Below are 26,275 nucleotides of genomic sequence, written 5' to 3'. Positions count from 1 at the left end.
TAACCTCTAAGTATTTAACTTTTCCTAATTCTTCATCTCATCATTTTTTAAGATATCGTCTGTATGGCCAATGGAAGAATGAAACTTATAACAGTCACCCACTATTAGTAAAAGTTAAAGCCCAAACAATAGACAGAGCCAAGTATATCATGAAGTAAGTTTTAATTTACTTTTCTTCATACTAACCTAAAGTATATCTGGATTAATTTCCTTTCTTCCAGCTAACTTATGTCTGAGCCTCAGTTCTGAGAAAGCCCAAGAGTATTTGCTTAATGGTATAGCCGATTATATACTGCAGATAGAATGACTATCAATTTTTGTGCCTTTTAGCTCATTTTGACTGCCAAGTTAGTTTTTGTAGTTGTCATGTTTGCATAGCTGTAAAATTTAATAATCTTTAATGCATCATATTATAGGGTGAGTCTGTTTTTAAAAGACAGCCTACTATGGCCTTTGTCCAATTTGCATAATACAATTAATGGCTTATAAAATGTGGTCAAAGTTCTGAAATTTCTTATGCCAAAAGTTATCATAATAAAGATTTTTCCTGGGGTGCCCTGGTGGCTCAGTCAGTTAAGCTTCTGACTCTTGGTTTTGGCTTAATTTGTGATCTCATGGGTTGTGGATCCTGCCCTGCATTGGGCTCTGTGCTCAGCACACACAGTCTGCTTGGGATTCTCTGCCTTTTCCTCTCCCTCTTCTCTTACCCCTGCTTGCACGTGTGCTTTATCTCTCTCTTTCTCAAATAAATAAGATCTTAAAAAATTTTTGTTTTTTTGGAAAATCTAATGGAATTATGCAGAACTACCTCCTTGAGTCAACTTCTGAAAAATTTCTGTTCTCTTCATTTGTGTGCTTTTACTTCTTGGCAAACTGAAATTCAATTATGAAAATCATAATTATATTTAGTTTATATGCTGCTAAATAACTGCTGTATTACAAGTGTTTTCATCAAGGCTGTTGATTGCCATATCTTTTATGTTTATGCAGTGGTATGGTTATTCTAATTAAAATAGTTTCTTCTCTAGTTTAACTAGATTTGACAGTATGCAGTGATACTGTCTGCCCAGTGATACTGTCCCTGGCCACAGTCTACTGGGGGAACAGGTGTGTGCACAATTGCAGTCTGGTTTAGTAGTTGCTTTATGCAGTATATATAATGTTATTTGGGAGGATAGAGAAGAGAGTGAGTTATTTCACCCTGTGGAAGTTGGGGAAGGCATAGAAGGAGATGATATTAGAATTGGTTCTTGCAAAAGAGTTCTGGTCTTAGGAATCTAAGCTTAACAACAACAGCTAATATTTATGGAGCCATTAATATTTATGTGTGCTAGGCCGTGAACTAAGTGCTTTAGGTGGATTATTTAATAATACAGTTGATCCTTGAACAAACATGGGTTTGAACTATGTAGATTCACTTATATGTGAATTTTTTTCAATAAATGTATTGGAAATTTTTTTGGAGATTTCAAACAAATTTGAAAAAACTTATAAATCACATAGCCTAGAAATATTGAAAATATCAAGAAAAAGTTAGGTATGTCATGAATGCATATATTATTTGCTACAGTAAAATATACATCAATCTATTCTACAGAGTTAAAATTTACCAGAACTTACTTACATGCACATTTACAGACTGTACAATGTGCCATTCATAGTCAAGAGATGTAAACATATGTGAAGATTTAGTATTAAGTCATAACTGCATAAAACTACCTGTAATACCATACTACTATAATAATTTTGTAACCACCCCCTGTTGCTATGCAGTGAGCTCAAGTGTTGTTATCTGCTTAAAATACTGTGTGATGCTCATCATCTCTGTGTGAGCGGTTCATCTCCCCAGCAAATTGTGTATTGCAGTAAAAAGTGATCTCTCACGGTTCTTACATATTTTTCGTGTTTATTGTGATACCTTACGCCTTGCATAACACCCTGGGACCCATACGAAGTGCTTCTAGTGCTGCTGGAAGTGCTCACAAGCAGAGAAAAGTCATGACATTACAAGAAAAAGGTGAATTGCTTAATAATGTACCATAGATTGAGGTCTGTAGCTGCTGCTATCTGCCGTTTCGAGAGAAATGAATCCAGTGTAAGGACTTTTTTTTTTTTTTAAGGAAATTCATGAGGTCATTGCTGCAGCTATACCAGCAGATGTGAAAACCTTGTACTTTTTGTGAAATACCTTTTTATCTTGTATTGAAAATGCAGCTGTTTTGTGGGTGCAGGATTGCTTTAAGGATGAAATATCTATTGATTTCTAATATAATTTGAGAAAATGCCAACTCATTATATGAAAACTTTAAAGCAAAAGGAAGGTGAAGGATCAGAAGCTGGAGAATTTAAGGCCAGCAAAGGATGGTTTGATAATTTTAGAGAGATTGGCTTAAAAAATGTCAAGATGACAGGAGAAGCCATTTCTGCTGACCAAGAGGCAGAAAGTAGATAAGTTCCCAGATGCCATTAAGAAAATCATTGATATCTGCCTGAACAGATTTTTAATGCAGACAAAAGTTGCCCTATTCTGGAAAATAAAGCCACAAAGAACATTTATTTGTGAGGAAGGAAGAGTAAGCACCAGGATTTAAGGTAGGAAGGGATAGGCTAACTCTATTGTTTTGTGCAAACACAGTCAGGTTTATGATCTGGAGTGCCCTTATCTATAAAGCTGCTAGCTCCTGAGCCTTGAAGGGAAAAGATAAATACCAGGTGCCAGGAAACAAATTGACACTGGACAATCTGGCAGAAGGTTCTTACATTCTAGACTGCTTTTTGACTTCTATTATGACATGGACCCTTCTGTGATATGAGCACTGAAACTAAAGCAAATGGTGAAAGAAGGCTAGGTACCATATAGAATCATTTTTAAAGAAGTAGAAAAGCAAAAAAGTCAGAAATTACCATTTACTTCCGTAAAGTTACACTGAGTGTGCCTGTCTCAACTGCCTTCCTTCCACCTCCTCTGCCTCTTCTACTCTGCCATCCCTGAGACAAGAAGACCAACCAACATGAGAGTGAAGACCTTTATGTTAATTCACTTCCACTTAATGAATAGTAAATAATCATCATGATATACAGTTAATAAATTTTACCTGTTGTGTTTGTGTGTCTTCATGTGAAATCTAACCTTTTGGCAAGAACTATAGGAGATATTTTTGTGTCCTCTTTATCATCGGCATGTAGGATATTGTGTGCAAGACTTGTATACAAGTGGGTAGCTTATCCTTACATAGGCATAGGTGAATGATATTTAACAAAATTAATAATGTGTTTGTTTTCTTACTGTTTTATAACTTTGCTTTCAAAGAATTGTATTATTGTGTAATATGCCTTTCTTGTAATTGGACAAACTGCATTATCAGCCTATCACAGATAAGTGGGTTTTTAAAAAAAGTAACAGTATTTCCAGTACTGTATTATGAATATGCTGTAATGCTATATGCTATAAAAATTTGATAACGATTCATTCATTAGCATATAGGCTAAGCTACCATGAGGCAATCATATCAATTATATTAGGCTGCCATAAAGCAATCATATTATTGCTGTTTTGTTATCAATGCATGAATCATTATACCTGTAAATAAATACGAATTTCTTTTCACATTATTTTCATTTTTGATGTCTAGTGTTAGTGATGCATATAACATCTACAGTGTTTTGTATCATATAAGATAATACTGGTGTAGGTACTGACAGACTGTTTATCTTGTAGATAGACAATGTAAGCTTAACAGTATTGACAGTAGTGTAAATGTATTTTCCTTAGGATTTTCTTAATAACATTTTCTTTAGCTTACTTGTAATATTCTTACTTAAAAAACTTTCTTACATTGTAAGAATATAGTATATGAGATACAGAATATGTGTTAATCTGCTATTTATGTTATTAGGCAGGCTTCTTTCTGGTCAGTAGTAGGCTAAAAACCTTAACTAAGGTTTTTGGGGGGTCAAATTATACACAGATTTTCGACTGTGTAGGGATTTGTTGCCCCTAATCTCCATGTTGTTCAGAGGTCAGTTGTATAGTAAATATTATCAGATCTCTTGAATCTGTGTCTTTACTGCCACTAACTTCTTTTATCTGGAGTATTATGGTACCTTTATTCTTTATTCTTTCTTCAGTATCCTTTGGTGACTAACTGTTGCCTGTAGGTTATATGTCAATCTTTATGACATGGTGATGTAAGACATCTTTCATACTCTGTTCCTCCCCATTTCCAACCTCTTTGCCAGCTAATTCTACCTCCAGCTGTGCTGAGCTTAGTCAGTTAAGTTTCCCAGAATGTACTATGGTCTCCTTTTTCTTTGCATATATTTTTCATTTCGTCTGTTTGAACAGGTTTTCCCTTACCTCTTTTTCCTCTCTCAATCTGGTGACCTCATCATCCTTGGAGGGTGGGCTTCAGTGTTAGCTCCTCACAAAGCCTTCTGTAGTACGTACTGCCAAGCACAGTTGACTGTTTATTGTTTGTGCCACTGCTGTCCCATATACATATGATGCTATCATACCGTTTAGATATTGCTGTGATTATTTTCTTTTATCTAATTATCTAATCTTTCAAATAGTTTATACATTCACATGGCTTACCTTTCAATAAATATAAAGAGATAGATAATAAAAAGTCTTCATTCCATCCTCCATTGACTCAGTCCTCCTAAAGGAAAAAAGTAGCCACTGTTTAGTTTCTTATTTATCCTCCCAGAGATTTTTGTGTATGTATAGGTGAATGTAAAAACATTATTCTCCCCCTTTGTACTATTGATAGCATATAATAAATACTGTTCTGTAACTTGCTGGATTTAAGAATGTAAAATTTAAAAAAATAGGTTAAGGTGTTCTCCCCAGCTAGACTAAGCTTGTAAGCAGGAGCTATTATTCATCCTTGTATTCCACGTGCTTAGCTCTTTGCCTTTTATAGAAGACATTAATATGAATGAATGAATTAATAAAAATATGTATTAGAGAAGAGTATGTATAGAATTTTTAATGTACTTGGATTTTTGTTGTTTGTAATTATTTCACCAGGCCTGAACAATATGATTTTGGTATTGATTAAACTTTGTATTTTGGGAACAGAATGTATTAATTTATTACTTACAGAATTTCACAAGTTTTGATTACTGTTTAAAAAATGCATCCGCTGTAAGGCATTCAGTAATTCATTCAACAGATGGTCATTGATTGTGTTCCATATGCCAGACACCATGGTAGCTTAAGGGTAAGACATCATCAAGAAAGTCTTCCTTTTATTTTATTTTTTTTTTTGTTTTTCCCTCCAGGGTGGAGGCAGAAGGGAATGGGATAAAAGGTATAGAGAGGATGGATCTGCTTTGGCAAGTAGGAGGACCACCTGAAGTAGTAGGGTCAGAAGTAGGGACAGGTGGCAGTAAGTTTGAAGGTGGAATAGAGTATAGCCAAAGTTTCAAACTTGATTGGTCTCTCTTTTCTGTGGGAAAAAAGGAAACTGGACAATGGAGAATGGGAAGGGGGAGCAATTGATGATGAAATAATTTTGATTGATGGGTCAATTTTGTCATAAACTTCTTAAGGGGGTGCCGGGGTGGCTCAGTGTGTTAAGCCTTTGCCTTTGGCTCAGGTCATGATCTCAGGGTCCTGGGATAAAGCCCCGCATGGGGCTCTCTGCTCAGCGGGGAGCCTGCTTCTCCCCCCCACCCCCCGCCTGCCTCTCTGCCTACTTGTGATCTCTGTCAAATAAACAAATAAAATCTTCAAAAAAAAAAGAAACTTCTTAAGATAATTATCAAGTTTGTTACTTCCAGAATAGTCCCATTCCTTGAACTATCAATTGAATTCATTATTTGCTTCGTTTTATTGTATTTTCGTTCTAGAAAGCTTTTAGTCATCAGCTTTTTTAAGTTTCTAGATTTACTATATAATATCAGAAGTTTAAGATGCTGTGTAATAATTTTGAGCTGTAAGCATTTCATAGATACAAGTTTTCCAGAATGTTAGTTAAAAGAATACTGAGCAGAGGAAGAACTAAAGAGGAAGGAAAGGAGTAGAACTGAGTTTTTAAAATAATTGTTTACTTTCAAAAATTGTTTACATGAAAACCAGAGAACTTCCTCTATCAAGGAATGCAGCATTGGTAGCTGTTACTCTGTTAGGGTAATTTAGACGGATGGTATGAGGTATTTGATTGCATTACACTGAATTTGATACCTAAACTGATAAATGAGCACTTCTTTTTTTTTTCCATTTTATTTATTTTTTCAGCGTAACAGTATTCATTCTTTTTGCACAACACCCAGTGCTCCATGCAAAACGTGCCCTCCCCATTACCCACCACCTGTTCCCCCAACCTCCCACCCCTGACCCTTCAAAACCATAAGAGACTATGGACTCTGAAAAACAACCTGAGGGTTTTGAAGGGTCAGGGGTGGGAGGTTGGGGCAACCTGAGGGTTTTAAATGAGCACTTCTAAATCTAAAATAATTATGATTTTTGGGATGCCTGGGTGGCTCAGTTGTTTAAGCATCTACCTTTGGCTCAGGTCATGATCCCAGGGTCCTGGGACTGAGTCCTGCATCAGACTACTTGCTCAGCAGGGAGCCTGCTTTCTGCCTCTGCTTGCTGCTCCCCCTGCTTGTGCACCTTCTCTCTCTGACAAATAAATAAATAGAAAAATCTTTAAAAAAATAATTATGATTTTCTTCAAGAGGAGTTTTATATACTTGCAGAGTACATTAAGAGTTTTTGCTTATTAGACTATTTCTGTAAAATGGAAATGTACGTATTATAAATGTTAAGCATTAATACCCTTTGGGAGAATGCCTAACCAAAATAACTTAAGGCCTACAGTAATGTATATGAAGAATGTGGTGGTTTTACATGGATCCATTTTGGATACTTGGGAAAGAATTGTTTTTTTGTTTGTTTTTTTATGATATAACAAAGCTATCAACATTATAAGGGAAAAGACTTAACATGATTTCTGCCACCTTTTTCCCCTTTGTAGGCGTCTAACCAAGGAAAATGTGAAGCCTTCCGGAAGACAAATTGGGAAGTTGAGCCACAGCAATCCAACCATTTTGTTTGATTATGTATGTTTTGAGGTTAATATTATTTTAAGGGATTTTCCTTTTTGTTGTCTTTAAATCAGCACAAGTGGAAATGGAATGATGAAGTTTTAGAAATGATAGTTTTAAGGGAAAAAATCTTTAGCAAATGAGACTGTATAGTTACTCTAAAAATAAAACAGCATACAGTATATTTAACACGTTGATCTGCTTTTTTGGTCATATGTAACTGCTGTTGTCAAACAGTCTAAAATTGTTTTATTTACCCCATGTTGATTTAGAAAAATATTAATAAAGAGATGCATTACTTATTGATTTTAGTTGTTAGAAACATTTGAATCGCATTTCATTGTGACTCCGACGTAATGCTTTCATATTTAGAAAGATTTCTGAAAGACATTTGGCATTTATCATTCCAGAAGTCAAGTTATATGTCCTGGAATTATTTCCTAATTAAAGAATATAGCCTAAGAAAATACTTCCTAAGAAATGATAGAATATAGTAGGTTTTATATAAATACAAAGTAGAAGGAAACTAATTTTAAGCATTGTTTCTTTTGAAAAGCAAAAAGTATAGCTATTATTTAGCACAAAAGTTCCCTTTTGATGAGTAAATGCTATCTGTCTTTTGTTGCTATCTTCTAGATCTTGTCACAAATACAGAAGTATGATAATTTAATAACACCTGTAGTAGATTCTTTGAAATACCTCACTTCATTGAATTATGATGTTTTGGCCTGTATCCTTTCAAGTGAAGTAATACATAAATTTCACATTTCATAGGTCTTAACTGGTGAACATTTGTTTTCATTCTTTTTATTTTTCTTTTTCACTCTGAATTCCATTAATAACCATATGAGGTTAATTCCATTGGCTGATCTAAAGGTTGGGCAGTCAGGAGTTGGTGTGTGTGTGTGTCTGTTGTGTATAGGGAGAGAACAAGTTAACTTTTTAACATGGTAATATGTCCTGAAAGATGTAAAAGTTGGTACTGCAGTAAGTGTAATTTTCAATAATCTGTAGTAACTTGAAGCTAACAATTTTATTTTTTCCCCAAGATGTGGCATTTTCTTATTATTTAAAGGGTCTTTGTTAGAGATGTAGTGACCTAAAATTTTTCCTTAATGTGCAAAAGATTGTATCATTGAAGCTTTAGCTAATCCAGAAAAGGAGAGAATGAAACATGATGACACAACCATCTCAAGTTGGCTTCAGAGTAAGTATTTTTATTTTTCTAAGGAAATTTCCATCTGTTGTAATTGCCATGTTAAGTATCCTATTGCTAATGCTAAGGGCCTGTTTGTAAAGAGGTTTTGAGAATACCTAGCTACTCAGCTTGCTCTCAGAGTGTCTCTAAGTCTTCGGCTGTGTAAGGAAGTTCATATAGTACTTACTAATTTTCCAACTGAAGAGTCCAGTATTGGCTCTCATAGAATTTGTGCAAGCATTACTGGGGAGATAAAAATTCCCTTCTATTATTTTAGAGGAATTAATCTTTTTTTTAGAGGAATTAATCTTAAGGGAACTCTTCTCCTTTCTCTCCTTTCCATTCTGAGGTTTCAGTCATCTTAAAAGAAGAAAAATGTGGTTGTTAATGGAAACCCTAGCCTTGTTTTATTTTAAATATCTTGTGCTTTTGATTTCTAGCTGTGAGTTCCCTTTTCTTTCAACCTGTTGTATCTGATAGCTGAATCTTGTGGTAGCTCCCCATTGCCCTTTAAAGTCTAAAATTTGCATTAAGTCATACAAGTGAGTTCTTGTGGGATCAGGTCCTTTTACTCAATGTATTAGGCTCATCTTTTGCCCCTCCTCCATTAATACTGAATACTTACACTTTCCGTGGCCTTTTTGTACATGTTATTGCCTCCACTTGGAATACCCTTCCATGTCTACTCATTTCCTCCACCATATCTATATATTCATTAGATTTCAGCTTAGAGGTCACTTTTCTTCAGAAAACTTTCCCTACTAATGCTCCTACCCAAAAGTCAGAATTAGGTGCTCTTCTCTGTACTCCCATGGAACCTTTTTTTTATCGGTTATTTCAGCTTACTTTTCTGTATCCCTCACTAGACTGTAAGCTCCTTGAGGGCAGAACCTGTGCTTTGTCCATTATGCTTTAAGGTGCTCAGCAAATAATTATTAAAAAGGTCACAGATCACTTGATTTTACTAGGACCTCTTGTCTTGACTGGGGCTTTCTCCCTACTCATAAAGTAAGGACTATTGGTTAAAATTGGCCTTTTGTTTGCTTCTTGGTCTGGCAGTGCTTTACCTGTTTCCTTGCCTCTCCACAACTAGCAGTATGTTTCTAGTTGGGAGATTTTTTTGTGTGCAGCTCCTTAGAGATTGACTCATTAGTGTGTTTTGTTGATCATTCAAATTTACTGAGTGATCTGCAAGATTTTGTTGTGGCCTGGTTAATTGTTGTGGCCCAGTTAATTGTTGTGGCCCAACTGGCTCTGGAGTCAGGCCGTATAGCTTTGAATCACTGCTTTACCTCATACCAACTACGTGACATGAACAAGTTGCATGATATATCTGTTCCAAATTTTCCTCATCAGTGAGTTTAAGCCAACCTGAGATGATTATTGCAAAAATTAAATGAGTTAATTAACGTAAAGTGCTTACTTAGTATAGTGCTTAGCATATGTATGCTCAATAAATACTAGCTATTATTAATTGTAAAACTCCATTCAGTGGCATCAGCAGTACAATTATTCCTACCTCATTTTGTTTTAGAAATTGAGTTAGTTGAGAAATGCCACTTAATACTGTGTTTTTTTTTTTTTTTTGGTTTTATGAACTGTTTTTTAAAAGCCCTATTTTTTTATTTCATATAGGTCTGGCTAGTTTCTGTGGTGCAGTTTTTCGTAAATATCCAATTGATCTTGCTGGTCTTCTTCAGTATGTGGCTAATCAGCTAAAGGCAGGCAAAAGGTATTCATAGCAAATCATATGTAAATGAAATTCAATAATTAGAGTACTTCTGGTGGTATTGGGATATTGAGATTGCTATTATTCTGAAAAACTGTTTTGTAGGCTTAAGTAGAATAGTTGCTCACTTATATGGAATTCTTTAATTAAAAGAAATTGTAATTTCATATATAAACACTTCTTTTGCAGAAAGAAATGTAATATTTGGCTATATATGTAACTCATTAAAAAAACAATTCATTTTGACTACCTGTTAGGCTCTTGAGTAAATGGTTTATATGGTATATTGTAAATCCTCTTACGACAAAATGTATTGCATTGTTGATTGTGCTGCTGGACAGTAATTGGCCTTTACGTTAATAAGCATATGGTAGGAACATATTTTGAGGGTGTATACGGTATTTTAAAAACATAGTTTCTTTTGATTTTGAACTTCAGAGATTCATACAGCTTACATACCTTTTGGACAATGTCTTCTTTATGAATACTGGGTTTTATTATTTTATTCTGGACCACTGTCAATGTTTAGAGTTTGAATTAGTAAACCTCATCAGCAGTAGACTGACGAGAATCAAAGAACTAGAAATTGTTTTCCAAAACTTTCTGGTAGAGAGCAAACAAAAATTTGTAAAGCTATCTGGTGTTCCACACAAGTATTACCTAAGTAATTTGTGACAGATTATTATTTTGAATTGGGGAAAAGTTAAAAAATTTAAATTTAGGATTTTATCAGTGTATCATTTACACTGTGTGCATCTCTCCACCATTCCTATACACTTTACTTTCCTGTGTCTATGGACCAGGAGAATATAATATTATTTTTAAATCTATAGCTCAATTTTCTGTACTATGAATATAGTATTTAATTAAAAGATAGTTTAAAGAAAAATTAAAACTTTTTTGGGTACTTGTTGCAAACTAATTTGCATGAAGGCTCATTTTCATAAACTATGTTTAGGGAAGGTAGACAAGGTGAGAGAGTAAGCACTTAAGAATCTTCAAAAACTGCCTTTTGTCTGTTATTAACTTGTGTCTTGGGTATGTCTGGCTTTACCTTTGGAAAAACATCTGTATTTGTTTTGTAGGAAAGAAGGTTTCTACTTTATCTTCATTACTTAACTAATTAAAGAAGATCTTGAAAGTCACAAGTTGTTATTTTCATTGACAGTTCTTAACTTTGAGAATTAAAATGCATAACTATTAGCACAATAACAAATGTTCTTAAGGCTGTCCTCTTAGGGTCATACACCACAACTTAGAATTTCCATTCCCTTCCTTTTCTTTCTCCACTCCCTCACTCCCTCCATCCCTTCCAAGTGTGTGTGATTATTTAGAGAGATGGCTTTATACCATCATATATATGTATTGGCTACCTTGTACTGGAGGATAAAAAAAACACTATGAAGAAGTGAAGGGGGATAAGAGTTCACTTAAACCATGATGAACACTGAATAATGCATGGAATTGTTGAATCACTATGTTGTACCTGACTAAAACTAATATAAACTATGTTTATTATACTTGAATTAAAAAAGTAAAAAACATTAAAAGAATTTTGTGAAGGACTCTTGGGCAAACTGATAAAAACGAAATATGAACAATAAAGTATTATATCAGTGTTAAGTTTACTAAAGTTGGTAACTATGCTGTGGTTAAGAGACGATATTCTTAGGAAATTCACTCTTAGGAAATACATCCTTTGGAATTTTAGGGGTAAAATGTGCCTTTAAAATGATGTTGCTTACTACATAAGTTACTCCCAATGGTTAAAAAAAAAAGTGTGTGTGTGTGTGTGTGTGTGTGTGTGTGTGTGTGTGTGTGTAGAAAGGGAGGGAGGGAGAGAAAACACAAATGATAAAGTGAACAGGAGTAAGAATGTTAGTAATAGGCGAAGTTGGGGTAAAGGGCATATGGGTGTGCTTTGTACTATTTTCTGTCTTTACATCTTACCTGTAAGTTTGAAATTATTCCTGAGGAAAAAGTTAAAATAAGCATAAACCCAATACATGCCCCAAATATTTTTTAGTATAGTTCTGGAAATGCAGTTTTTCCTTAACAACTACTCCAGCCCCTTCTCCTTATATTTATATACAAATATTTTGGGGATTCTCAACATATTAATTATAATATATATTGTCACTTTTATGTTTGAAGTTTCAACTACAGACTGTTTCTTATTTTTTCTGAATAGTTTTGACCTGCTTATATTGAAAGAAGTGGTACAAAAAATGGCAGGAATAGAAATTACAGAGGAAATGACGATGGAGCAACTAGAAGCCATGACTGGTGGAGAGCAATTAAAAGCTGAGGTGAGAGTTGCTAATTTTTTTAATTGACTTTTTAAGTTTCAGATATACGCATGCTCATACTAAAGACTCGAGACAACACACAAGTACATGAAACCAAATGGTCAAAGTCATATGTACCCTTCACTCATGACTGCCCTCACCTCCCTTTCAAAATTGAGATATACTAGTGACTTTAACCCTTTCAAAAAGCTGAAACAAAGTATAAAAGACTGTTACATCTGTAAGAGAAGTAAATATCAAGTCTTCTGTGGTCCTTGATATCCTAACTGGTGTAAAGCTGAATATAGTTACCAAATAAATAATAATCCTTTATGAGGGACTGCAAGGTGGAAAATGGAAAATATGCAGAAGTTGAAAGACATTTGACAGTTATCTTTAAGCTAGTGACTGTAATCAACAACGGTATCACTAAAATTTGTGAAGAAAGGGAAGGAATGTAAAATTTTTTATCTTCAGGATTGTAATGGAGCCTTTTCTGTGTCTTTTTCAAATCAGAAACCATATTTTAATGTAGTGTGCACTGGTAAATTTATGTCTTCTCTTGTGCAGGGTGGTTATTTTGGGCAGATAAGAAACACTAAAAAATCCTCCCAGAGATTAAAGGATGCACTATTGGACCATGATCTTGCTCTTCCTCTCTGTTTGCTTATGGCTCAGCAGAGGAATGGGGTAATTTTCCAAGAAGGTGGAGAGAAACATTTGAAACTTGTGGGAAAACTCTATGATCAGGCAAGTTAAAGTGACTTTTGTGTTTATGTGGATTTTTTTTATATCCTGATAATGGAGAAGATGGAATGTGATAAAATTTTTAAAATGTCATTTTGGACATCAGATGAGTGTGAAACAGCTCTAATGTAAACTAGACATTCTGGAAATAGGGGCTATTTCTGCGCATATTACGGTATTTAAGAGAAAACTCTAGGAGATGTAGTAGTATGTACTACTAGTTAACTACTAGTTAACTACAAGTTGTTAGTTTGCTCTTCACATCTTTTCTGGTCTCCGGAAATCTGGAATTTCAATCAGAACAAAGTAGTTGTGATCTTTATAAAATATATCCATAAATATTAAGCAGTAAAACCTGTGATTAGCTTACAAAATATGTTTATCACCAACTATATTACAAGGGAAAAAAGATCCCATATATTTTATAAAGTATTCCTCTTTTAAGGTCAAGGAAATTCTGTATACATAAAATTGTTGTATGTGATGTAGGGTAAATATATCCTGTTACTAAAAGTGATGAATGATAGCTTGGAACTTGAGAATTTGTTGACTATTAAAGCCTTAGATTCATCAACTTTTCAGGGCCTTCACATCTTATTTGGTAATGTGATTACATGATGATGTTTATTGATTGTCTCTAAAGTTCTTTTAAGTTGTAAAATTTGAATTCTTAAATGTTAATCAAAATACAGTTAAAATGACATTACAATCATTTTGGAAAATTTTTATATTGGTTTCATAAAATGGTAGCACATTTGTGTTTTTTGTCTTATTTTTTAAATTTAGTGTCATGATACCCTGGTACAGTTTGGTGGGTTTTTAGCATCTAATCTAAGCACAGAAGATTATATAAAGCGAGTGCCTTCAATTGATGTGCTCTGTAATGAATTTCATACACCCCATGATGCAGCATTTTTCCTGTCTAGGCCAATGTATGCACACCATATTTCGGTAAGTGTCTTTGCTGCCATTCAGGAATGATTCCGAATTATTTCTTAACTGTAAATGTATTTTAGTTTGACACAGATACAGATTATGTCTCTTAGAGAGTTATTCTTTTGTTAGTACTCATCTCTGAACAGTGTACAATGAAAATGCTCCCTTTAAAAGTAAGTCTTACCAGTACTATACCACCAGTTGTCCAGGTTGATATCTTAAGGGCCCTGTAGAACTGTAGCAGTCAAATCTTATTATAGATGAGAGTCACCAGTGAAGCATCTTTGAGACTCAATCCCCTCAATCCCCTGTCCCTAGATTCTAATGTAGTAACCTTCAGTAATACCTGGGAATTTCTGTTTTGTTTTTGTGTTTGCTTATTTTTTAACAAGCACTAATTGATTCTGAAGGAGGAAAATATGGTTGGTGACTCTGCAAAAAACTCCTGTTGAATACAGAGAATCCTCTTTCCTCAGGAATAATATCCTTGTCAGTTGACTTGCTATTCATACTACCTTGAGACAGACAGAAAGACCTAACCATCCCCAAACATTCTAAAAACTCTTGTAGGCTGTGTTGTGTAACTTCTAGGAGAGGTATTCTTAGTTCTTGTTTTATTTCTCTCCACCTAAATGAGACAACTAAAAAGAGAAAAGCACAGAAGCAAACCAGAGCCTTCCCAAGTAGGGCATCCCAGTTCTGACTGTAAGGATGGTTAGGACAAGAGGAGACTACCCTCCCTCTTCTTCTCTAACTGCCACCTGGATTCCTGCCTGCAAAGCAGTGACCTCTAATGGGAATTGACTCTTCCTTTTCTTTCAGACCACAGTCAGGCCTGTGTTCGGAAACTATAGTACTTCTCCATTCTGACTGGAGCCCCAGCATATTCTTCATCTTTGTGTAGGCTTGAATTCTGGCCCTTCTGTTTATTTGTTGATGGTTTTAAGTCTGTACTGCTCAAGGAAGGCTTTCACTACAGATTCTAGGGGGAAGATCTTGGTCCTTTCTCTTAAACTAGGATCCCTTCTTTGCTCTCAGTAGGAATATAGGGTTGTGTAGTAGAGGTGTGGAAAAAAGTGACTGAGAAATTTGGGGTCTAATTGATCATTTAATTGACCATCAGCTGTTAGTGTTTACATATCAGCTGCTACAGTGTCACACTTCCCTCTAACAAGTAACTGTTAATTGATTTAATTATCACTTGATTAGCCTTACATAGCAATACCATGCTATATTCTCTAGAAGGGAAAAGGGGACGGGGTGGGGTAGTATTAGGGCTCTTTTCCCACCTTTAGAATCTTTCAATCCAGAAAATTGTGTGCTCTCTTTGTGTAGTTATGTCTTGCATTGTCACCTGACCCTTCAATAGATAAGTCTCAGCTATACAGCGGGCAGGGGACCTGATTTCTTGAAGGACTGAGGTGGGAGAGTTGCTTCATTTCAGGAATTCTGACCTGCCCTGTGCGTTACTGAGAAGTGAATACACTAATCAGTGATATTGAAGCCTAGCAAACAGGAACACCTGGTTGCCTGAATTTTTCCAGGTCAGGAATGGAATAGGTCATTCATACCAATAACTACCTTTTCTGTAGCCTTTGTAAAATATTGTGTCTTTGTCATTTAAGAGATACAAAAATCTAAACAAAGAAATGTAATTTCCCACTCAGGGTTGCAGAGGAAAACAAAGAACTCTATAGAGGTGACTATATAGCCAAATCAGGGGTAAGTCTGTTACCAATAGGCCACATAACACCCTCTGGAAAAGGAGTTCTTTGGCACCCTTGATTGCACTGGATGGACACCCAGACTTCCCTGGGGATCCTTGCTTTTACTTCTTGGGTGAGAGCCTCTCTTGAAGAGCCTTTGATGAGAGGGTATGAGTATTGGAGGACTGTTAGGACCTTCCATAAATTGATAAATTGAGTAGGCTCTCATGGGAATAATTCAGCCAGCCACACACTGTTTAGGTTATTGGGCCAACAAGAGCTTTTTGAACAGGAATTAGAAATATAGCAATAACTGTGGATATCAGTTCTGTTTCATAGATGTAGTTCACTGGGTAACTTGAGATGTAGAGCTGTTATGACTCTCCATTTGACTAAAGGTATAAGCTTGAAGAGGGAGTTCAACTAACTTTAGATCAGGAACTATTCATCCTAGTTAAATGTGAAGTATAATTGTCTTTTCTGATCAAGCCTAATTTTTTTTTAACTAGATGGGGACTAGGTCAGTACCTAGCAATAAAAGTGACAAATTCAGAACCCAAGGACTGGGGAGGTGGGGGCTCTTATACCACATCATTACCCTCACATACCTATAAACCTAATTTTCAGTTCTATTGTTGAGACCCACCATGTAACACAGTTCTGAAAGAAAGGCTTTCCTCCAGTTTATGTTCTAGATCTTGCCCAAATTAGGTAGTTAAGCTGTCCTATACAGGTAGTTTCGGTTCTGCTTATCCTATGTTTTTTAGAATCTTAGCAGATGTTATTCTGCCTCACATAGATTGATACTGGTTACCATCGACAGGACCTTCCCTCAAAGTGCAAAAACACTTCCTTATTCTTGCTGCTAATCTCTCAGGGTCTGTGATGTAATTGGGACCTCTCTCTCATAAGTAATATTGTCTGTAGTTTCTCACCTGTGTGGTCTCCATAATTATCAGCATGCTCTCTAAAATGGGGGTAATAACAAGGTAAATCTTTCCACTTACAGAAAAATTGTGAGATTCTCAGATTGTAGTTATAATAATTGTAAGATGCTGCTTAAGATACCCTCTGAAACAAAGTACTTGGTATATCTTCAGTCCAGTTAGCCTGGGTTACAGAGGCACTTAGGAGGGAAGACAGGTGGAGTGTAAGGAGCCAAGAATGTTGCCTACCACAATGCAGAACTGGAAGTGGAACCTTTGACCTGTGACCTTCTAGTTCTGGGGTTCTATGCATTAATGTGTACATTAATTCATACACAAACTGTGATGATTTAATGCTTTTCTAACAAAAAGAAGTGAGTTTTAGATCTCCTCTTAGGTTCATCTTTTTTTGTTCATCAAACAAAATTTTCATCCTAAAGAGACTGAAGGACATGAGACAATAGCAACAACACTTGGTATTATTTTCTTTTTTACATTTGGTGTTATACTCTATGAACTAATAGGTAGCTCCCTCCCATTGTACTAACAGATTCTTTTCCTCATACTCTTAAGAGTATGGCCTTTCTCCTACTCTCTTCCAAATTAGGATAAACCAGTCCAGTCTAAAAAAGCTACAGTGTCAATTCCCACATGCTTTAAACTCTAACATACCATATCCATTCATAGAGAGGCTTCCTTAGGGATGCCTGGGTGGCTCAGCTGGTTAAGTATCAGCCTTCAGTTCAGGTTGTGATTCTAGGGTCCTGGAATTGAACCCTATGTTGGGCTCCTTGCTTGGTGGAGAGTCTGTTTTCCCCTTCCTCTCTTGCCCCTCCCACTGCCTTTGCTCTCTCTCTCGTGCAAGCTCACTCTCTCAAATAAACAAAATCTTAAAAACAAAAAGTCTTATTTAGCTTAGCATTAGGGTAACCATTTCGTCCTGGTTTGCTTGAGACTTTGCCAGTTTTGGCACTATACTCTTACATGCTGGGAATCCCCTCATTCACTGGCAAACCTGGATAGTCAGTCACCCTACTTAGCAGTCTTATAGTAACTTTCTCATAGCCTGGATAGTCAGTCACCCTACTTAGCAACTTTCTCATAGTAACTTTCTCATAGCCTTTCTTAATATTGATCCAATTTCTTTCTCACTCTTTTTTTTAAAGATTTTATTTTTTAAGTAATTTCTACACCCAGCGTGGGGTTTGAGCTCACAACCCTGAGATCAAGAATTGCACGTTCCACTGACTGAGCCAGCCAGGCACCCCTGATCCACTTTCTTTCTTTTTTTTTTTTTCCCTGATCCAATTTCTTAATCGACAAATTGTAATGGCCAATAGGGGCTGTGTGAAGTAATAAAGCATCCTGTGCTGATTGGCTGTTACTAGTTCCATTATGCCTCTTTACCAGTGTTAAGACCCTTTACTTGGTTTCCTTGAAGATTTTAAAAGCAGGAATGGAAACCCTGTATGTTCAATCCTTAACGTAGTAGTAAGAGAGAGTACGGTTGGGGATATGGATGGTGGAGGGGGTACACATACTCTATTTATTATGCAACAGGTCAGATTTAATAAGAATCTTCTTAAAAGCTCCTAGTGAGCACATAGGACTAAAGATGAGAACAGCTTCCAGGGATGATTTATCTTAAAATAAATGTCATTGGTAAGAACTTAGAATTCTTACAACAGTTTTGATTGGTTGTCTTCTGATTCTCGAAAAGGGAACATAGGCTTTTATACTATGAAGGTTAGTGCAATAAATTGTGTTGTGTTTGTTTTTACTTTTTATCTCCAGTCTAAATATGATGAACTTAAGAAATCAGAAAAGGGAAGTAAACAACAACATAAAGTTCATAAGTACATTACATCATGTGAAATGGTGATGGCTCCTGTCCATGAAGCAGTGGTCTCCTTACATGTTTCCAAAGTCTGGGATGATATCAGCCCTCAGTTCTATGCCACATTCTGGTCATTGACAATGTACGACCTTGCAGTTCCACACACCAGCTATGAACGGGAAGTCAATAAACTTAAAGTCCAGATGAAAGCAATTGATGACAATCAGGAAATGGTAGGTGGTTCTAGTAGCTCAAGTACAATAATTTCATGGTATTTGACATTACCCATGCTTTGTATTAGTTCAGGTTCCTTAAAGCTATGATCTTATTGCTACATAGTATTTTCCTAAGTGAGTTAATGGTGACCTCTGAGTGGGTGGGGGCAGGGGCTTGGTGAATATGTGGCAGTTATGATCACACAAAAAGTATTTGAGTTTGCCTTTTTTTTCTAACTGAAGATTGTGTTAGCAACTTAAAATGATCCATGGGACTCCAATTGCAAGAACAGTAGGAGTTCCCAAAAGGAGAACTCTTTAGGAGGAGGCTTTATTGAAGAGGTGAGTCTTGAGCTGGATAGGCTTTGAAGATAGATTAGGTTTGGAAATAAGGAGGCAGAGTGGCCACTCAAGAGCTCTAGCAAAGGTATGAAGTAATTTAAGGTTTTAAGAGACCCCTTTGACTGTAGTGAATGGGCTTAGTGATAAATTTGAATGGTTCGGATGGGACCAGATTATGTAGAGCAGTTAAAGTTAGAAAAGAAGACTTTAGTAAAAGGGGAAAGATTTATGCAATCTGAAGAGAAACCAGAGTATAGAAAAGAAGACTTGATAAAATTGGGAGCTGTATTAGATTCCTCAGCAGGGAAGTGATAATGGTAAAAAACGGTATTTTGGAAAGATTACCCTTGACAGTGGCTTGAAAGATGCATTTATTAGGGGAAGGGACTGGCATCAGGCTGGAGTCCAGCTAGGTGGCTCTTAGGGTAATTCACTGTGAAGTACTGAGAACATAGACTATTGGTGGGGGTAGTGGGAATGCATGAGACTTACAAGCAGTTGGGATGCTGAAATGAAGGAGAAGGAAGAGTCAAAGATGACTTGATGCTTGACACTAAAAGTATCAGTGCTAGGAAGGTAGCCTGTTTTGATGTGAAAACCAGATTTTGGATTTGTTGAATGGTGGTGAAAGCACATTCAGGTGGACTCCTCAATATCCCTGTGAAGTAGTTAATATAAAATACCAGCACTGATCTTTTTGAATTTTTTAATTAAAAGGAAGGGAGGTAATGTGCATGTAGTTAGAAAAGTATCTAACTTATACTTCGTAGCCTCCAAATAAAAAGAAAAAAGAGAAAGAGCGTTGTACTGCCCTTCAGGACAAGCTTCTTGAAGAAGAAAAGAAACAGATGGAACATGTACAGCGAGTTCTACAGAGACTGAAACTGGAAAAGGACAACTGGCTTTTAGCAAGTAAGTTGTTGGAACTGTTACATTCCTACTACTGCCAAATTACAAAAGCAAACCTCTGCAACTTCAGAGGTGTTGAAGTGTATTATGTTTGTATTTCAGCTCAGTGTTCACTGTCCCATTCTTTGGTTATTCATTAATGCAGAGTCAACCTCACATGTTCACTGAAGGAACTAATTTAGTTTGAGGGTGAAATTAACTTATAACTACAATATTAGCAATTTATCATCCAGCCTTTCGGTATGAAGTCATGTTTCTGGAGCAGTTATAGATAGAAAATTTATGTCCATAGAGTGAAAATGAAAGTTTTATTCAAAGCATGACCTTTTGGTTACAAACTATAAAGAGTTTGTGGGGTTTTTTTGATAGCATTCTCTACACTAAAACTAATATGTTGTCATGTTTAGAGGTCTTGAGGCACTTGAGGAAGAAGTTTACCACTTAATATATTCTTCCCTTATTTTTAGAATCTACCAAAAATGAGACCATCACAAAATTTCTACAGCTGTGTATATTCCCTCGATGTATTTTTTCAGCAATTGATGCTGTTTACTGTGCTCGTTTTGTTGAATTGGTACATCAACAGAAAACTCCAAATTTTTCCACACTTCTTTGCTATGATCGAGTAAGTTCTTTTTATTGCAACCTTAAAAAAAAAAAGTCTCACACAAAGATAGCTAAACATTATAATCTATAGAGATATTAATTGTGTGTGTGGTTAAAAGTATGAACTCTAGAGCCAAGTGCCTGAACTTGAATCCTAGCTCTGCTACTTTTTAGCTATATGATCTTTGGCAAGTTTTTTAACCTCTCTGTGCCTCAGTTTTCTTACCTATAAAATGGGATAATAGTACTTGCTTCGTAAGATTGTTGTGAGGATTAACGAGTCACTGTACACAAAAGTGCTTTGAATAGTGCCGGACATGTAGTAGGCACTCCTAGTTAATCTTTTAACTCATAATATGGGTTTATATGTTTGTCATAATAGAACTCTTTTCTTTTTTATTTTTTTTATTTTTATTTGTTTATTTACAGCATAACAGTGTTCATTGTTTTGGCATCACACCCAGTGCTCCATGCAGTACGTGCCCTCCCTATTACCCACCACCTGGTTCCTCAACCTCCCACCCCCCCCCACCCCCCTGCCGCCCCTTCATAACCCTCTGGTTGTTTTTCAGAGTCCATATAGAACTCTTTTCTTAACCTTCACTTTCTCCCCCTCAAAAAACAAAACAGCTTATACCTTCGCACATACATAAAAGCAGGGATGCTTTTCAGTATGATCACATTTATGTGTTTTCGCATCTGGCTTTTTTCTTAATAGTAAATGACTGCATTTGAGGTTTAAAAATGTAGTATATGTCATAGCATGTCAGCTGCCTATTTCTAGTTTCTGTCAGCCTCGTCTCTGCTTATTGTCCTCCTAACTCCGGTAATATCTGTGGCTAAGTCTTCATTGAAGAAGTTGTGTTGTAATAATAATGATAGTTTTTTCCACTGTCATTGTAAATCAGTTTTTTAAAAATAAAATTGTTGTTGTTGCTTTATGAATGTGCGATTTCCTCACAAAGGCCAAAATCTATAAAGGTTTCTGGAATTGTGACTATAGAAAGGGAAGATACATTTTGACTAAACTAACCTGTTTAATTTACTATGATTTGCTATAACAGCGTTTTACTATTTTGAACTAATTTTGACCTTGATTTGTTTTTATTTTTCAAACATTTTTCCTGTAGGTTTTCTCTGATATAATTTACACAGTTGCAAGCTGTACCGAAAATGAAGCTAGTCGATATGGGAGATTTCTTTGCTGCATGTTAGAGACTGTGACCAGGTGGCATAGTGACAGAGCCACGTATGAAAAGGTATGGTTAATAAACACCCTTACATTTTACCCATGTATCTAACAACAGCTTTCAGTAATCTTTAGGTTGTTCAGCTCTGAAAGGGAAGCCAAGTTTAAGAGTCAGTTGTAAAACAGTGTTTAAAATTTAAACATCATTCATTCATTATTAAAAGGTGATAGATATAAAAAATCTATCTCAAACTGACATTGCAAATTCATACCATTGAATAAACTGAACTTTTCTGTGAAAACTACCTGTCATTCAAATACACATCTTGTTTTTGTGTGGAATCATTAATTTAGTCCACTTAAGTTTTTAGCTCCTGCTATTTTAGGAGCAGAATTTTTCTTTAACAACCCCCTGTTATTTTCAAGGAATGTGGAAATTATCCAGGATTCCTAACTATATTGCGGGCCACTGGATTTGATGGTGGAAATAAAGCTGACCAGTTAGATTATGAAAATTTTCGACATGTTGTACATAAATGGCATTACAAACTAACCAAGGTAAAAAAAAATTATGTTTCTTAAAGGTGATTTTTCTCTTTATACTTGTACTTTTATAATAATAGATCTTAAAATGTTTGTTGTAGGCATCCGTACATTGCCTTGAAACAGGCGAATATACTCACATCAGGAATATTTTGATTGTGCTAACAAAAATACTTCCTTGGTACCCGAAAGTTTTGAATTTGGGTCAGGCTTTGGAAAGAAGAGTGCATAAAATCTGCCAAGAAGAAAAAGAGAAGAGGCCAGATCTATATGCACTGGCTATGGGGTAACACAATTATACTTTAATGTGATTTATGAGACTAGATGACAGAAGGATTCTGAAGACTTTAAAATGTTTTACAGTGTTGAAGTTTATCTTCTGCCTTACTTCAGGAGATTATGGGAGATTATGCGATCATGTTCCCACAGGCTGGTGAGAGTTGTCACTTCTGATTATCAGCTTCCGGTCTATACTGGATGATAGTTTCAAAAGTCATATACAATATGTCTTGGTTTGGAGGAAATGTAATTTTATCGTCAGTTGAGTTTTGGGTCTTCAGTAGTGGAAAAAAGGCATCTTAGTTTAAGAATTAGTTTACATTGAAACTTTTATTTTTTAAGAAAGCACCTGGGGCTCTCTATAAAGATCTTCAGAAACTTATTGAAAATTAGTATTTTTTATTCTCTGAAACGAAGTAGCAGAGTGAATAACTTGCTAGTTTTATTCTTTTAAACTCCAGTTTGTGCTTTTGATTTGTATTTGTATATTTAAACACTTTGTGCGACTTTCAGCTACTCTGGGCAGTTGAAAAGTAGAAAGTCATACATGATACCTGAAAATGAGTTTCATCACAAAGACCCCCCTCCGAGGAATGCAGTTGCCAGTGTACAAAATGGGCCTGGTGGTGGGCCTTCTTCATCGTCGATAGGAAGTGCATCTAAGTCAGATGAAAGCAGTACTGAGGAGACTGGTACGCTTATTTGTAGAAATTTATAAGTAATATGCTTTGTTTAAACAAACCTAAGATGTTTTATATCACATGACAAAAAAAAATGTTGGCTAGTATTATAGTTTATTCCTTAGGTAGGAGTATGTAACTGTCAAGAAGAAATTAGCCCTTTGTTTCTTTCTAATTAATCTCTAATTGTTTTGCTGTGAAATTGTAGTTTATTTACATTTAGGGGCTTGTCAAATAAAACTTTACTTTATTTCAGATAAATCAAGGGAGAGATCTCAGTGTGGTGTGAAAGCTGTTAATAAAGCTTCTAGTGCCACACCGAAAGGGAATTCAAGCAATGGAAACAGTAGCTCTAACAGGTAGGGACACTGACTGTATGTCAGAATTCTGAATTCATATATGATTAACCTCATTAGACATGAATGAAAGAGGCTGGTATTTGAATACTATGAAAGTCATTTATGCCGGACCTTGAAATTTTATATGTACCCATAATTTGATGATGCGCTTAACTGCCCTCCTTATGTTTTATATAATGCTGAGACTGACATTGTTTCCCCTGCTGAGTCACGCAGGTGAAGGTAAGTGGTGAAGTTAGAAAAACATTTTAGGATCGAGTGCATGCTGTGGGCATTCTGGGTAAGGATAGTGAACATAAGAGAAGCCTACACTGATTTCGACCCGTGATCCATCCAGCCAAGTAATCCTGCTTCTGATAGTAGCACCCTTGGTCGGCTTGTGGAATAATTTTTGGTTGTGACCCAGTAATCCTCAGAGGTTATGAACATACAGAAAATGGCCTGACATCATTTTAATCATTCTTTTTTAATCTGCTGTTCATGAACTTGGTCATTTATTATTTACTGAATAAAGAAGTACTTCCTAAAAATAAAAAAAAGAAGTAGTACTTTCTTTTCACTTGTCTTTAAAGTCCTTTAGTTTTCAAAGGGCTACTCTTCTAGTATTTTTGGAGTCGATAAGAAACTCTTTAAAATTTGTAACATGGACTATGTTTTATGACAGTTTGTCTTAAAATCTCATGTTTTTATTCTTAAGCAGCAAAGCTGTTAAAGAAAATGAAAAAGAAAAAGGGAAAGAGAAAGAAAAAGAGAAAAAAGAAAAGACTCCAGCTACTACTCCAGAGGCCAGGGTACTTGGTAAAGATGGTAAAGAAAAACCGAAGGAAGAGCGGCCAAACAAAGATGAAAAAGCAAGAGAGACGAAGGAAAGAACACCTAAGTCTGACAAAGAGAAAGAAAAATTCAAGAAGGAAGAAAAAGCTAAAGATGAGAAATTCAAAACCTCTGTCCCCAATGTAGAATCAAAATCGATTCAAGAAAAGGAAAGAGAGAAAGAGCCATCCAGAGAAAGAGATATAGCAAAGGAAATGAAATCAAAGGAAAATGTTAAAGGAGGAGAAAAAACACCAGTTTCTGGGTCCTTGAAGTCACCTGTTCCCCGATCAGATGTTGCAGAGCCTGAAAGGGGCAAGTTTGCCTTTATTTATATTTGCTTACTTTTGGTGCTTGTTAATGTATAGTTGGTTCTTGTCTCCTTGTTTTGGCAAGTTATCTAGGGACTTTACTTGTGGGAGGAGCGGATACTTGATGACCTTAATGGTGATTTTTAAAATGGTGATTTTTTTAAGTGTTTGGAAAAAGTAGAAAACTATCTTACTGTGACCATTTCTTTTTGTACCAACAGAACAAAAACGCCGCAAAATTGATACCCACCCTTCTCCATCACATTCCTCAACAGTAAAGGTTAGTATAGCCTGAGGAAGGCAGCGTCCATGTTAGGCTCACCTGGTTGGAATACGTGTCCTGACTTCCTTCAAGTCTTGTGCCAAGTATTCACTGGAGCCACTGGAGGTTTTATATTGCATTAGAAAATGAATTTTTTACATATTGGTGGACTGATATTTTTTCCTATTGAGTATTTTTATTATAAAAATATTAAAACTTCAAGGACCTAGCACTAATTTTGTAGTGTTTCAAAGTGCAAGAAAAATTTTACCCAGAAGTGCCTCACTGCTTTAAGCAGTCTTTTTTGGAGTGCAATGGTAGCTACAAGCAAATGAATCTTTTCAGCAGAATGAAGCCTATTTTTCAGCATAAATATTGAAGAATACATAGCACTGAAGACTTCCTGGATGATACAGGATAAACAAGATACCTCTGAATTCATCAAGCTTCTTGATGAGCATCATACCGATGTGTGCCTTCTAAGAAGGAATCTTGAAAGGAGTTCCATTTTAAAGTCTCCTTGGTGATCAGTTCTCCTGTAGTTGTGTATATTCAGTGAGCATGCAGCTTCTGTTGTATCTTCCCTTGGAGGTTTGTTTATACCCATTGGGTTCCCAACAAGTTGAACCTTGCGTTACGATAAAAGCAGATGTGGCATCCAATCCTACCACCCAGCAAAGAGAAACCCCAGGCATTCAACTGCAGCACAAAATCGTGGGTGTAGCCTTCTTGAAGACTCAGGGTAGCCATTCCTTGCTCCATATTTAATTTTAATTCTAAAGTCATCTAATTTCATGGAATCTTTGAATTTGCAGTACGTTGAACTTTTAAAACTGTAAGTTAACTAATTCTTCATCAAGAGCACTGTGGTGAAATACTGTAGTTGATTTCTTTTTCTTTCTTTCTTTTTTTAAAGTGCTTTTTTTTAATGGGAGGCATGAGATTCACCATCAGAGGCACTTTGCAAAAAAGTGACTACTCTTGTAGAGAATACATTTTGTTTTCTTGTTAATATAATGCCACTAAGTCTTTTGGCTAGGATTAAACATGTCTATATTTATGGTAGAGTCATAAGTATAATTTGAAACCTCCCAATTAACAACTATGAAAATGTAAGATAATGTTCTTCCACAGTGACCTCCACTGTTTTAAACTTTCTGTGGAGGCAGAAAAGTGTTTTGCTTTCTAAAGCCTCTTAACGTTACTTATAGCCTAAGTACTGTGTTATGAAAAATGTGGCATTGACATTTATCTTTAAATTATGAGCAGAGAGATTTTTATTTGTTATGTTGAGTACATATAATTTAGTTTTTTTAACATTACAGTTCCATTACATGGTTTTGC

The 26,275-nt window shown here is 35.7% G+C and overlaps 1 protein-coding gene across 14 annotated transcripts in view; it reads left to right on the top strand.

Annotated features, from left to right (window-relative positions):
* Positions 1-26,275, top strand: part of THOC2 (THO complex 2) — a 117,924-nt gene that overhangs the window by 74,515 nt on the left and 17,134 nt on the right. For 11 of the 14 annotated variants that reach the window (XM_045994889.1, XM_045994883.1, XM_045994879.1 and 8 more), the window contains 18 exons: positions 53-154; positions 6,987-7,071; positions 7,693-7,786; positions 8,183-8,263; positions 9,890-9,986; positions 12,175-12,292; positions 12,842-13,021; positions 13,805-13,969; positions 18,381-18,656; positions 19,751-19,892; positions 20,357-20,514; positions 21,626-21,754; positions 22,111-22,242; positions 22,329-22,513; positions 23,020-23,198; positions 23,443-23,545; positions 24,243-24,673; positions 24,891-24,949. In XM_045994889.1, coding sequence (XP_045850845.1) covers positions 53-154; positions 6,987-7,071; positions 7,693-7,786; positions 8,183-8,263; positions 9,890-9,986; positions 12,175-12,292; positions 12,842-13,021; positions 13,805-13,969; positions 18,381-18,656; positions 19,751-19,892; positions 20,357-20,514; positions 21,626-21,754; positions 22,111-22,242; positions 22,329-22,513; positions 23,020-23,198; positions 23,443-23,545; positions 24,243-24,673; positions 24,891-24,949 — 2,716 coding nt within the window. The remainder of the gene's footprint in view (positions 1-52; positions 155-6,986; positions 7,072-7,692; positions 7,787-8,182; positions 8,264-9,889; positions 9,987-12,174; positions 12,293-12,841; positions 13,022-13,804; positions 13,970-18,380; positions 18,657-19,750; positions 19,893-20,356; positions 20,515-21,625; positions 21,755-22,110; positions 22,243-22,328; positions 22,514-23,019; positions 23,199-23,442; positions 23,546-24,242; positions 24,674-24,890; positions 24,950-26,275) is intronic. The other 3 variants (XM_045994891.1, XM_045994880.1, XM_045994886.1) reach the window with 2 other exon arrangements.

This window comes from Meles meles, chromosome X, assembly GCF_922984935.1.
Source record: "Meles meles chromosome X, mMelMel3.1 paternal haplotype, whole genome shotgun sequence".
NCBI lineage: Eukaryota > Metazoa > Chordata > Mammalia > Carnivora > Mustelidae > Meles > Meles meles.
Note: the sequence above shows the minus strand (reverse complement) of the source record. Positions and strands in the feature narration are given on the sequence as shown.